The following is a 14009-nucleotide window of genomic DNA, read 5'->3' on the forward strand; positions in this document are numbered from 1 at the left end:
CTATGAGGGCTCCTCAATGCTTACCTTTCCAAGCCCAACGTGGCCATACCGGCCCCATAGGGGAGGGCAGAACTGCTCGTGTGAGTTTCCAGGACTAAATTATCAGCCTAAAAAGCCCTTTCTCCAAGGAGTGGCTGGTAGTTTCAAACTGTTGACCTTGCATTTAGCAGGCCAATGTGTGATCGCTATACCACCAGGGCTCCAATCCCTTACAGCAGTGGTTCTCAACCTTCCTCATGCTGCGACCCTTTCACAGTTCCTCATGTGGTGGTGACCCCCCAACCATAAAATGGTTTTTGTTGCTACTTCATCACTGTCATTTTGCTAGTTATGAATCAGGCGACCCCAGTGAAAGGGTCGTTCGACAACAAAGGAGACTCAACCCACAGGCTGAGAACCGCTGCCTTATAGGATGTCCAAAAAAAAAGGAAATGCTTTGATTAGCCATGTGAATTAGGTCTAATGTAGGGGCAGGGGCAGGTGGCAGGAATGACGTTGAGGGACCGATGGGAACCTCAGCAATGACTCCCAAACCCGTGGGATTCACAAGTGCTTATGACAGTCCTCACACTCCCAAAGGCCCCTGCCCTAACAAAAGAAACAAAAACTAGAGGGATTCTCACAAGTCAAGGCGTATTTATGCCTGTTCCTCTTCAAACTTCCCCCATCCTCAAGTTCAGCCCATGGCTCCCACCAAGGTGGCTTCACTGTCATGACGGTCTTGTCCACTTGGAATGACAAAGGTCAGTGGGGCCAAACTCACAAAGGGATTCACCAAGTTCATGGGAAAATACCATTCTCTTTCCGTCCATTCTCCCAGGAACCTTTCAAAGCTCCAAGGCCATGTATTGACCATGTTGACGTCTCTTTTTTGTCTCCCCAGTAAGTCTCCATTTCCAGAGGGAGGTGGGGAGGGCAGAGACCTCCTTGCCCCCAGGCCTCAGCCCCCTCAGGGAACTTGCTAAGGCTAAGGGAGCAGCACCTGTGAAGAAAGTCACCACGCAGGTTTACGAAACCAGATTTATTAAAATCTCTCTACAGGTCGGATGACCGCTGCATCAGTGATATGTACACATGTACAGAAGGGCCTAGTGTTTCTAGCTTTCCGGGCAGAAGTCCCTGCCAGCTCGGTCCTCAGCGGGTAATGTATCACAGATACGAAGGTCGCGCCACCACGAGAGCCCTAGCACAGCCGAGCCTAGACCTCCCTGTCCTCGAGGCCGCTGCTCGGTCAAGTCGTATTGCCAATAGTCATTCACATTTCACGTGGTTTGAGACACGCAGGTTATTCACACACACACACACACACACGCACACAATAAGCCTCGGAGCTCACACAACAGATGACGTCGGACAAAGGTATAAAGGGGGGTGGGGATCTGTACAGAGTACACAGTACGTGAGGTATACACAGCATTCCCACAATGCAGGTTAGTAGTTTCGCCTCGGCGTTGCCCTCCCTGGAAGACCGCCGCCTGGTTTTGTGTCTTTTCCTGAAAAAAAAAAACCAGTATGTTTTGCTTACCCGTTTAACCACCTGACTTCTGCTCATCCCAAGACACTTTCTGGATATCTCACCTGTCCCTGTCCTTTTGTTTTTAATGCGCGTTAGACTGTCTCCAGAAAAACGCTATCTTTGTGTAGGTAGTGAGGTCCCGGTCTCTGGAAGCATTCAAGCAGGGATGGCTTCCCATCTTAGAACTCGGGGTGGGGTAGGGTGGGGTGGGTGGTGGCTTTGCCTTGGAGTGTGCAGGAGGAAGGAGGCTGGACTATCCTCGATACTTTCTGAAGTTCCTTCCAACTCCCGAGGTTTGGGGCTTATTGTTTTGGCTCCAGATGGGAAATGCAGGGATGCATCCTAAGCCACTCCTCGTGGGAACTAGTCACCAACCAGCGTGCAAAACCACAGGTACCACACAGCACGCCAGCACCATGCCGGGCAGAGGCACTCCAGAAGTTGGGCCCCAGGCTCGTCCAAGACTATCCAAAACGCAGTCTGGAAGCACTCAGGTGGTTTGTGCGTGCTCTTGGGAGAGGGGCTGGGAAGTCCCCTGAGCGCTCATCTCTAAAGCAAAAGCCCGCCCTGAGATAGTGGCTGGGGAGGAATGGGGCAAGTGCTAATGTATTTGAGGGCACACCCCAGAGATAACCCTTCCAAATGCTCAACTTATTCAAAAGCCTGCAGGCGTTTGGACACCCAACAGCAGTCGGGTTTTCCATACCTAGCTGGCAGCGCCTTCAGCATTAGAGGGGTGCGGGTGGACGTGCCCAATCAAGGAGAAGGTGAAGGAGAAGGCATTAGTGCACACCAAGTCTCAGCAGGAGATGGGGGTGCGCCTGAGACAGTGTGCTCCGAAAAACGGAGCGGAGTCCTTGGTTGAAGTGTGAGTGTGAAGGGAGAGCAAGTTAAAACAAAACAAAAACTCTCCAATCAGGAAAACGAGGCAGCCCAAGCCTAGCTACCCACGAGGTGTTCGAAGACAGGAGGTTAACAGTTTGTCCGCCCCCCCCTGGTACAATATGGTGATCACCCCACATGCCACTGTGGGACTCACTTCCTTGCCTGTTCAAGTTAATTTCACGCCACCACGTGCCATAGGCTGCCCACACGCTCTACCAACCTACAAGATACGCCACCCCCAGACTGACAAAAGGGTAGTCGCCAGGGTTTGCCCGGGAAACATCCGTCCAGGTCAGCCAGAGTCTCTGCTGCTCAACTCCATAAAGTCACTGGTCGTGGGGACCAAGGAGAAGGGATGCCACGTGGGGCTCAGCAGCCACATTCTCGACGCAGTCACGGATCTGGCTGGCACCACGCCGAAGGAAGGACTGTTTGTCTTTCGAAATGGAAATGCCATGTGTGAGAAGGATGAGGTTTCGGAGGTGTGAGGCTTAGCAGAAGAAAAAGCTCATGTCAGTGTCCTCCCGGCACTCCGGGACCATCTGGTCTGCCGCGCCCGTTTCTGAGTCGCTGCAGCCAGGTTCCCCGATGGACTCGAACCAGGGGTGGAGCAAGATCTCAGGGGCGGCCAGTCTCTCGGCAGGCTCTCGTCTCAAGAGGCTGCGGATGAGACACCTGGCTTTGGGGGAGACGTGGTCGGGGATGCAGAACTGTCCACGGCGGATTTTGGAGAAGAGGGCGCTGGGCTCTGAGTCATGGAAAGGGTATCGTCCAACCAAAAGGGTGTACAGCATGACCCCAAGGCTCCAGACATCCGCGGCCTTGCCCGAGTAGGTTCCGGTTGTGTTCAGGATCTCGGGGCTCACGTAGGCTGGGCAGCCATGCTTGTCTGACAGAGCATCATCTTCCCCCTTGATGATGTGCGTGTCTTCGAGACTTTCCAATCGGAGCTGGGTTCTGCCAGACGGAGAGAACGAGAGAAGGGTCAGGCCAGGACTTACCAACCTGCTGCTATGAACTACAAGGCCGGCCCAAACCCGGCCCTCAGAACAGAGGTCCAGTAACGCGCCTGGGACACATGATGCTGGGGCCCCGGGGAGGGACCCTCAGAGGGCTTATGCCACTTGCCATGTTCACATTGAGGAACCAGGAGCGTGTCCCAGGGGCGTGTAGATGGACCTCGCCTGGTGGCAAAAGCCCCCAGAGCAGAAAAGTCCCTCCGCCTAAACAGTCTACAGGCACACTGTGAGCCAGACCACATCCATCCGGATCCACAGACACACAGAGAGGGGTCTGGAGCCACTTGGGCCCAGGAGGCTAGCGAGGATAACGCTGATGGGAAACCTACAAACGCCAAACACCCTCACTGCCATCGAGTCAGTGCCAACTCATGGTGGCCCTGTAGGACAGGACAAAATTGTCCTTGTGGGCTTCCATCCGAGAGACTAACTCCTTCCGGGGGAGTAGACAATCTCATTGCATCTCTTAGTGGATGAGTTCACAAACAGTGTCTTGCCACAATGCAGACGGTGATGAATTTGTAGGAAACAGGGCCCCCCCCCAAATGTCTACCCAGATACACGCACACATGGCCCTACAAGTTAGAGCTGAAAAACTTCTCATCCGAGGCTCTCTTAGGAAGCTGCAGGGACACCCTTATTCAGATCCAGCCACCCAAGTCTCCCAAACTAAAACCAGACTCACTGCCACTGAGCCAATGTCAACTCATAGTGACCCTGAAAGTCTCCTGGATCCCCCTCAAAGCTAACCAGGGGATCTTGTAGCCCTCAGTGGCAGCTGGCCTCTGCTGGCTGCTCTGACTGAGCTGTTTCGGTAAAGCCCTTGTGAAGTCAAACATTTGGCACACCCCCAATGGGTCGATTCCTTTTCCTCTCAGGGTCTGGGTTTTGGTGTTCCTTTTTTTTTTTTCTTTCTTCCTGCCTTCCTGTTCCCTGGAGTGTAGTATACATGTGCTAACTTCGGTATGTCCTCAGCATGACCTCCCTGTCGTTATGTAAAATACCCATTGGTTCTGTAAACGGAAAATATGACTCAACCCAGGCCGGCTGCCCCTGATTGGCTGCTGTAGTACTAAAACCCTGCACCTGTGCTTGTTACCCGAATCGCGTCAGCCTGCCATTGCTTAACCCTCCGGTTGCCAAACCCCATGCCCATGACATTCGCCTGTGCAATTCGGGATTTCAAAAGCCAGCCAGGAGGTGTGCAAGGTATGTTTCAGAAAGCCCATCACCCTATCGCAGGCCCATCTGCCAGGAACTGAGCCCTGTTTCATTGCAAACAACTCGCTCTTCTGTGCTAATCCGAATGTTTCAACCAAGGCCACAAGGTCAGTACAAGGTCATGCTCTATGGCCACTCAGTGCTGGGCTTTCTCATAAGGATCTGGAGGTTAAGGTAAAAAGGACAGGGCAGCATCACACTTCCACCAAAGGAAGGCTCCTCACTAGGATGCGGGCCGCCTCTGACACTCAGGTTGAGTCTCCGTGCTGCGGCTTCCTGAGTTATCTGAACAGTCAGAAACCTCAACCCAGTGCCTCACCCATCAAGCTCATCTCATCCTTCCTGATCTATATTTAGCCATTGGCCCTGGCCACTTTCCATTTATTATTCAATGTGGCCATTTTCTGAGGATGCAGCCCAACAGGATATCTAAACACCCACCAGAGCATGTGAAGAAGCCCCGGGGGTCTCCGCCCGAACTGACTTCAGGGGAGGAGAGGGTGGGAGTCTCCAAATACAAGAGGCCAAGTTACTAGCTGCCTGACAACACCTTCTAGGCATTACCTACCTCCCTTCCTAGTTACTTACCTGCCTACCTACCTACCAACCAACCTACCAACCAGAACACGCCGCCGAAACAAAGCTCTGTGAACTTCCTCTAGGAGTCAATATTGGGAAAGACCGGTGACATTTACACCCCAGCAGAACTGGCCTTTCTGACCACAATGGAGCCTGAACCTGGAAGCAGGGAAGGCAGACCGTGGACACGTGGCCTCCTGCAGCTGCTGCAGCAGAGCAGTGTCCCCAGGCAATATTCAAGAGAACACAGGGGAAACCAACCTTGGCCTGGATTCCTCAGGAGCAGGACTTCTACTTGCTAAATGGGAGCCAATTCAGCCCCTTAGTTTTGTTCTGAACCAACACACTGCCCCTAACTGGCTCAACCTGCACCCGCATCGCGGCTCCAACGGGCTGCAGGAAGAGTTGCAACTGCCCTCACCTCTCCTCCGTGGAGAAGACGAATTTCCTAAGTTTCAGGTCCCCCAGCACAATGGCCGACTGGTGACAGTGGGCAACGGCGCAGACGATCTGCTTGAAAAGCCGGGCAGCTTCCTCTTCCCGCAGCCTTTTCCGGCTGCGCACGTAGGAGTGCATGTCCCCAAAGTCCTTCTCGAAGAAGACGTAAGCCTTGGTGTCTCCGAGGATCACTTCCACGATGCCGGTGATGTTTCTGTGTGAGGGCAGCTGGATGTAAGGGCGGATCTTGTCCTGGTAGTGTTTGATGGGAAACACCTGCAGAGAGAGGCAGGCGGTTAAGGAGACTGGAAGCAGAGCCCGCCTTCCCCGTCCAGGGCAGAGGTTTCCAATCTTTGCTGTTGGTTGACTACAGGAAGACTCCATTCCTTGCACACCCCTTCCTTCTCTCTACGACCCACTCCTCCCACCCCCTGGCCCCCCAATGCATCCCTAGCTACCCCTACCACAGTGACCAGCAGCCACTGGCTATCAAGCCGACCCCAGCTCAATGTGACCCCCAACTTAAAGCCGTCTCATGGATGCCAGATCAGAGTAGAACTGGACTCCATAGGGTTGTCATGGCTGATTCCCAGCAGCATCTTGCCAGATCTTTCTTCCGAGGCACCTCAGTTAACAAGAACCTCCAACCTTTCCATCAGCAGTCAAGCACTTAACCATTTGCACCGCCTGGTAACCCCCAGCTAGTTAACATCCCAAGGGCTCCCCTCTTCCTAGGAGAGGTTTGAAAGGAGCATCATCTCCGCAGGTTCTCATCTTCCACCAAACCCTCAGCCCCTGAGAGCAAGCCTTCCACCCTCTGTGTCCCCTGGTTTGCAGGCAGTGCTGCTAAAGTGAATGGAAGGCACTTCTCCTGGGGTCCCCCACCCCCACCCAGGAGCAGAACCCAGTCCCCTAGAAAGACACATTCCTCCCACAGACCCAAAGAGCTCAGCACAAAGGGCCCAGAATGTGGTGACGCTGTAGCCTCTGGGGAAGCTGGGGCTGGAGAACAGGCAGCTGGGTCATCAGTCTGCAGGAAGGGAGCCTGTGACCATGGGGCCCAAAGCCACCAGCCCACAGTCTGACTCAGGTAGAAGTCTCCCAGTGATCCTGTGAATGGGATGTTTGTTTGTTTGTTTGTTTATTCCCCACCCCACAGGAAATGGGGTAGTAAGTCCTGAAGAAGCAGCTGGGCTCCTCAAGTCCCTTTTGTTTGGTCGGGTTACTCATATTCTAGACTCAACTGGAAACGGTGACACACGAGTTGTCACCATCTGGATTCAGCTATTATCTGCTCAGAGGAACTGAAGGCGTTGCACAATAGCGGAGACCCACCCCACCTCCGAGGCCTGGCTGCTGCACCACCAGCCAGAGGAATCCCTCGGACGCCCATTCCTCTCGGCCCACCCGTGGGCCCAAACACACATCCTCTCCCCAAAAGCGCGCAGAGCCTCTGCTACCCACAAAAACACGGTTTTTGTAGTGCCCTCTTTAAACTGGATTGGAGGGTGCTTTCGAAAGGCTTCACTCCGCTTGGGCAGTAGATGGCAGCAGCAAGCCCAGGGATTGGGGGAGTCAGGTGAGTTGGAGAAAACCCGGAGTGACTTTAACTGGGGTGACCCCCTCTTTCGGGTGAAAGGAAAGGATCAGGCCGGGAGGGGGCTCTCAAGAGTGTCGGTGAGGAGTAGGCGGGCTGTCTAGCTCGCAAAGGACGGGCAGCCGGAATGGCCTGCGCCCGAGGGCATTGGTGGAGGGCGCCGGGAGCCGGCTTCTAACTCCAGCTCCAGGACCGGGGATCCCTTCTTACAGATGTAAATCGCCGGCCGGGAAATACGGGAGTGAACGGAAGTAAGAGTTCCCGGCCGGCGTGGGCTTCCCAACATTCCTCCTCCCGGCAGATCCGCCCCCACCCCCACCGCGCCCTGCCGGTGGAAGCCCCTAGCAGACTGCTCCCCCACCCCCGAGGGAGGGCCCAGAGGGTCTGGGCGGCATTTGCGTCCCAGCGTGGGGCAAGCAAGAAAGCCCCAGTCGGGAGCTCACCCTGCTCCACCCGCAGCTGAAACCCCGTGCCTGGAACCCCGGCCAGCTGCTCCGAGCTCCGAGGAGGCACCCCCAGCCGGCTTCTCTCCAGGACTGGGCGGCGGGGGCGGGGTGGGGGCAGGAGAATGAGAGAGGGGAATGGCACGGCTCTGGAATCCAGTGCAATTCCACAACTTATATGGAACTCCACGCGCTCGGCTGAGCGCCAAGGCAAGGAAAAGAGAGATTCAGCAAGTGAAGCCTGCACTTCCTCTTCGCCGCTGAGCCCCCACCCGGTACCACGAACCCCCCAGCACCCTCCCCCCAAAGGGTGACTCGATCAAATGTCGCCTTACTGGATTCGACCTACTTATTCGCCCTGTCCCAAGCGCTGGTGGTTCCTGAGATGCCCCAGTCCCTCGGCCCGCCCTGAGTCCCCCAGCCCCCGCCGGCTCCCGAGCCCTAAGCGCCTACCTTGCAGCGCAGCTCGCGGCCCGTGTGGATGCACAGCGCCCGGGACACATGCTCGCGCTCAGCCAGGGGCAGCAGCAGGTAGTCGGCGATGCGGCTGGGCCCCGGTACGCTCCCGGAGCCGCCGCCGGCCCCCGGCGCGGCGGCCGGGGGCTGAGGGCTGCAAGGCGAGCCGGGGGGGCTGAGGTAGTCCGGGGGGCTGGAGCACTCGGAGAGGCGCGGGCACTTGGCCGCCAGGGCCGCCGCGTCGTCCGCCTCCAGCAGGCGCTTGGCCGGGGCGCCGCGGGCGGCCGGGAGCAGCAGGACTCGGCCGCGGGGCTGCGCGGCACCGCTCATGGCCGAGCGCACGGGGCCCGCCCGCATCCCGTCCCGGGCCGAGGCTTTGTGCGCCCGGGAACCCGCGCGGGAAGGCGCTGCAGGCTCGGCGCCGCGACTTCTTCCAGCCCGCGGGACGGAGTTGGCAGTCCTGGGAGGGTTTGGCCTCTACGAGGGGCAGCGCAGGGGTCGCTCTCGGACGCCCGAGGCACGCGAGAACCACGCTGGCCTTGCGTCCGAGAGCCGGCGGCCAGTTCGGGTCGCAGATCCGCTCCGGCTTGGGTGGCTGGCCCGAGGCGGCAGCCGCTATTGTTGCCGCAGCTGCCAACAATCCCGAAGACAGAGGAGGTGGCTGGTGCTCCCAGAAGCCCGAGGCCCGCGGAAAGGTCCTCCTGAGCCGAGCAGACTCCGATCCAATGCACTTTCCCCAGCGAGAAGTCTCGGCACCGAAGCCGGAGCAACTTTTCCGCGGCACTCCGGGTCCTTGCGCGCTCCTAGGTTCCGAGCGTGTGAGCGAGCGCGCCGCGCTGGGAGAGAGTGACTGAGTGTGAGTGAGTGTGTCGCCGCACCGACCCCGGCCAATGCACGCCTCCTTTTCCTCCACCTCCTCCGCCTCCTGGTGACTCACGCTGTATACACACACACACACATACACACACACAGGCCGGGCTGTGTAAACAGTTGGGAAGCCGGGTTGTGCAATGAGGTGGCGGCGACGACTCCGGTCCTGCCACCCGGCGAACAATCACCGGACTGCGGGGGGAGGGTGCGGAGCCGGGGATGCAGGTGGTGCGTCCTGGCCGGCTGGGGCGCGCGCACACGCCCCCTGGGCTGGGCCGGGCTGGAGGAGGCGCGCGCCTTAGGCTGGCAGCCTGCTCAGCGCAGGGAGCTGGAGGAGGGCGCTGGGGAAACGTCCCCGTGACGTCAGGGGGAAGTGGGCGGGCGGGGCGGGGCGCGGAGGGCGAAGCGGCCGCCGATTGGTGCGCGCTCCCCATTCACACCGAGCACAATGGGCTGCGGCGCGAGGCGGGCGCGCGCGCCCAGCTCCGCGGCTCCGACGGCTCCCGCAGCCTCGCGGTTACCCTCCGGCTTCGGGGCTCTCCCCCTCAGCCCACCCCCGGCGCCTCGGGAGCTAGGGTTGGAGCCGTGGGCGCCGCCACGCCCGGCTGCAGCCCGAGGAAGGGGCGGGCTGGCGAAGGTGATGAATTCCAGAATCAGTCATTAACCCCCACGCGGTAGTTCCGGGGAAGACCTGTGCGTGGTAGTGGATGTGGTTTGGGGTGGTTTTTTTCTTCTTCCTTTTCTTGCCCCCTCCCAGCTCTAATCCCCAGCGTCTGTTCACTTCCACAAATAGAACCTTCTGTTGGATGAAATAAAAGCAAACACTGGGCCTTCTGCGCTGCCTCCACCTCCGTGCCCCTCCCGCGCCTGCCGCCCGCCGGGATTGCACGGAAATAGCTTCTCCCCGCTCCCGGGCCGCCCCTTCGCGGTGACTAGCAGAAAGAGTTTCCTGAGCCAGGACCTGTGGGAAACAAAGGATGTGGGGAGCGGGCGGAAGGAGCCCACGTGGCCCCCGCCGGATTCCCGCCCCCTCCTCGGCCTCCACACGCGCCGCCGGGGCTGGCACCTAGGTGCTGGCCGAGGCCCCTGAGTGGGTGGGTGTCCCGGTGGGTGGGTGTCCCGTGCTGCCTGCGCCTGGGTAACCTCGACAGCACAACGTGATTGCGCTGGGTACCAAGCATATGTCAGAGACTGGAAAAGAAAAAAAAAAAACCTGCAAGCAAACAGCATGGAATCTGTGGTCCTTTTTAAGAAAACCAGGTCAGTGCGCAGTCCCCGGACACTCAACATAGATAACGATTGTTAAGAGTCTTGGCGTTTCTGCTAAGGACTCAATTTTCCCAAACCAGGTCGAGCCCCAATATCCTTTCCATATTAATCGCCCATTCATTCTGAATTCCCTCTTTCATCTACTATGGCCAGACGCTAGGGGCTAGAAAAGGAAAATTCTGATGGTACTGTTTTTAACAGCAATTGGGCCAGGCTCTGCTTCAAACACTCACCGAGGCGAATCACTTCATTCTTGTGAGAGCCACTCTTCAATACACAGTGTCCCAGGACCAGAGTAGAACTGTCCTGCAGCGTTTCCTAGGCGGTCATCTTCATGGGAGCAGGTAGCGAGGAGTCCTTTTCTCCCAGGGATCTGCCGCTGGGTGTGAGCTGACCATGCCATGAGAAGACGCTGGCGCTTAGAAAGGTTAAATAGCCCCAAGTACTCAAATATCCGGTTGTGGTGGCATTAGCTGACCTGGCTTTGCACCCAACTCATGGTGACGCTGTGTAGAACGGAACCAAATGCTGACACTTCTTGTTGGAGATCTAACTGTTGTGTCGATAGGGCTGCTTTTCAGAACGTGATCACCGGGCCTTTCTTCCTAGACTACCGTCGCCTGACAGCTCTGCTTACACCTGTTCAGGCACCCTAGCAACAAACCAACCAGCACGGACAGACAGGTGGTGGGTGTGCATAAGGTGCCTTGGGCAGGAATCGAACCTGATTTCAACATGGAAAGCCAGGAGAACCTTTCCATAGGGAACCATGAGTGTCCCCGGGTCATTGTAACTTGGTGGCGTTCGCTGCTGTCCAGTTGGTTCTGACTGACGGTGACGCCATGCCATTTGCGAAATTCTTCCTGTTGAACTGGGGACTGGCCTCCGTCTTCCCGAGGGTGCCATGGCTGAGGCAAACCCTGTTCCTTCCCGAGTCCATCTTCCCTCCAGGGTGTGGTAAGCTCCTGGTGGAGTCTTTCAGAAAGTCCACCAGTGAACGCTTAGCCCCTGCTCTGTGCTGGAGAACCTGCCGTGGCTGGGGGAGCCCTTTGGAGTGAGCCCTGCATCCATTCCATCTATTGCTCACACAACTGTCATTTTTTCTTCTAAGCCTTGAACTTGATCACATCAGGCCTCGGAGTACAGCAGAGCCCCGCAGGTACAGTCCAAACACTACCCTAGAAACCATGGCCTCTGCTTTGCCTGCCCCTACTTCCTTGCCCAGCTCCTCTTACTTGTCTCTCCACCTCCACCTTACCCAGGCCAGCTCCCCACACGCTCCTAATGACGGTCCATGCCTCTGCACGTCGGCCTATACCATTCCCCGGAACTACTCATCCATCGAAGCCCTTCCCCCATGTCCTCAGCACCCAAAGGCAGCATTTGCCTTCCCAGGTCTGCTTGCTTCCTTGGATCCAGCTACCTCTCTGGCACTTCCCACAGGTGGGGACCTGCTTCCAGAGAGCAGGGGCCAGGTCTAATTCAGTGGTGTATCTCCAACCCCCCAGCACAGTGTCTCTTATAAAGGAGGGTTTAGCATGGAGCAGCGGCATAAATCGCTCACAGTAGAGGGTCACTCAGGGAGAGTCAGGGAGCGGGGCATGTGGGTTATTGGGGAAAGGTGGGCTGAAACTTGGGACATCCATCCTGGAGACCTGGAAGCTAGACACCCTTCGCAGGCTGGAGAGTGGGTCAGCTGAGGAAGTTGTGAGCCAGGCTTGGGAAGGTGCCCAGATTCTCCTAAATTTCACCTTGCTGGGGTTCTCTTGCTGACCAAGGCTTAACTTCCATCAGACATTTCAGATACTGACTTGAGGAAGCCAATTCTTTATTTGCCTCATGTGCTCACCTATGAAATGAGCATAATAAAGCTCCTCCTCCACCTCCAAAGGGGCCCTGGTGGTCTCGTGGGTTAGTCTTTGGTCTGTGAACCAGAAAGTCAGCAGTTTGAACCCACCAGCCTCTCCGTGGGAGAAAGATATAAGGCTTTCTGCTCCCGTGGGGAGTTACAGCCTCAGAAACCCGCAGGGGCCATTCTACCGACTATGAGTCAGGATCAGCCCAATGGCAAGGAGTGTGGTTTTGAGTTTTTCCCCCTCCAGAAGGTTCTTGGGAAAACAAACAGGTAGGTATATACGAAGAAGAAAAACCACTTTTTATGTCTACACATGCATGGATCATTTCTTTTACAAGGACCAGATGGTCCCGACGAGGCAGAGGCTAGAGATGCCCCTGAGGTCCAGCTCTTTCAAACAGCTGTACCACCCATCATCTCGAAATACTCTTCCCTAGAAGGGTCTCTCCCATCCCAGGTTCCAGAACTCACTGCAACATCACAGAGCTGTCTCGCCCTCAAGGAAACAGCTCCTGTGCTTGTGGAGGTTGGCAAGTCCACATCTGGGGGGCAGACCCCTGTCTGGAGGCTTCATCTCATTCACAGTGCATGTGTACAGGATATAGCTTGCTCCCTGTCCCCAAATGCTAGACAAATGACTAAATAAAACTGGGGAACGTATTGAGCCAAACAATATCCGTATTTCCGATGCTTTCTGAAAGCTGGAAAAGAAACACTGAGTTCCTGCCATATGCTAAACTCCAACCAAGCCAGCTGCCCGTGTACAGTTGACATACTCTTAGCCACCCACGTGTAGTGTTGTCAACGGCTGTTCTTCTTCCAGAAGCCAACCACCAGGCCCTTCTTGGATGACACCACCAGAGGACTCAACCTGGGGACTTTTTAATGTGCAACCTGGGGCCTGCACATTAAGCAACTATGACAGGGACTCTGGCCACATTCTAGACCCTTTCATATTCTCTCGTTGATGTCAATGTTCAATAAAACTTTGTAACATGGTTGTGATTACCACCATTTGTACTGATGCCCGGGCCGGCTCAGAGCAGTTGATTAACTTGTCTCAGGTCACACAGCTAGTAGGTGACAGAACTGGAGCCCCGCTCAGGCTGACTCCCTGTTTCACTCTTGCTACCTTATGCGCCATCCTAATCTCCCAATCGGGAGCCATGGTGGTGCTGTGAGCAGGGCATTGGGCTACTAGCCACAGAGTTGATGGTTCAAACCCACCAGTAACTCCACGAAGGAAAGGTGAGTCTTTCTGACCCTGTCAAGATCTATGATCTTGGAAAACCCATGTAGGTCCCCGTGAGCTGAAATCAGCTCAAGGGCAGTAGGTGGAATCTCCCAATGACTGAGCTACCAGCAAGTTTAGTGGTTCAGACCCACCAGCTGTGCCTCAGAAGAAGAGACCTGGTGATCCACTCCTATAAAGATTCCAGCTTGGGAAGCCCTCTGAGGCAGCTCCACTCCATCACATGGGGTCCTTTGGAGTTGAATCCACAGGACAACAGATAACAGCAATCTTCCAGGAAAGAGAAATTCTATCCAAAGATGTCTCTTAATTTTGAGAGCAGAGGATGTTTTAGATCCCAGATGAACTTGCCCTCACACTGTAGGAGGGCGTGGAGCTGGATCCCTGTTGTACTCCTGAATGGTCTCCAGGGCCTAAGTGTGGACATCCCAGCAGACACATTCCAACTCTACCCTCATACACACACACTGGCACACACGCATCCCCGGGTCCTTCCCTGCACACAGCAAAGCCGGCAGGCCACCTGGGAAGATGGACCCAGGAAAGAGATGCCCTGAGCCCAGAAAGCATGTTCCAGGGCTTTGGTGTAAGGAATTCCCAGGGTCTGGG

At 56.3% G+C, this 14009-nt stretch overlaps 1 protein-coding gene across 1 annotated transcript; it reads right to left on the reverse strand.

The window, feature by feature from the left end:
• Positions 1-1006: 1006 nt before the first annotated feature.
• On the reverse strand, positions 1007-8511 carry TRIB1 (tribbles pseudokinase 1). Its single transcript, XM_004697395.2, has 3 exons — positions 8152-8511; positions 5642-5934; positions 1007-3358 (listed from the first exon to the last, which is right to left on the reverse strand). The coding sequence occupies exons 1-3, from the start codon at positions 8509-8511 to the stop codon at positions 2893-2895; spliced, it is 1119 nt and encodes a 372-aa protein (XP_004697452.1). The 3' UTR covers positions 1007-2892.
• Positions 8512-14009: the final 5498 nt, after the last annotated feature.

This window comes from Echinops telfairi, unplaced genomic scaffold (genome assembly GCF_000313985.2).
Source record: "Echinops telfairi isolate 266 unplaced genomic scaffold, ASM31398v2 ScPeMD7_1;HRSCAF=3_0, whole genome shotgun sequence".
Classification (NCBI taxonomy): Eukaryota; Metazoa; Chordata; class Mammalia; order Afrosoricida; family Tenrecidae; genus Echinops; species Echinops telfairi.

Bases quoted from the DNA above. Each gene is read 5' to 3' on its own strand.
- TRIB1 (XM_004697395.2), bottom strand. From the start codon at position 8,511: ATGCGGGCGGGCCCCGTGCGCTCGGCCATGAGCGGTGCCGCGCAGCCC. The intron at 5,935-8,151 runs GTAGGCGCTTAG...CTCTCTCTGCAG, and splicing joins GCCGCGAGCTGCGCTGCAAG to GTGTTTCCCATCAAACACTA. The intron at 3,359-5,641 runs GTGAGGGCAGTT...TCCGTCTGGCAG, and splicing joins GTCTTCTCCACGGAGGAGAG to AACCCAGCTCCGATTGGAAA.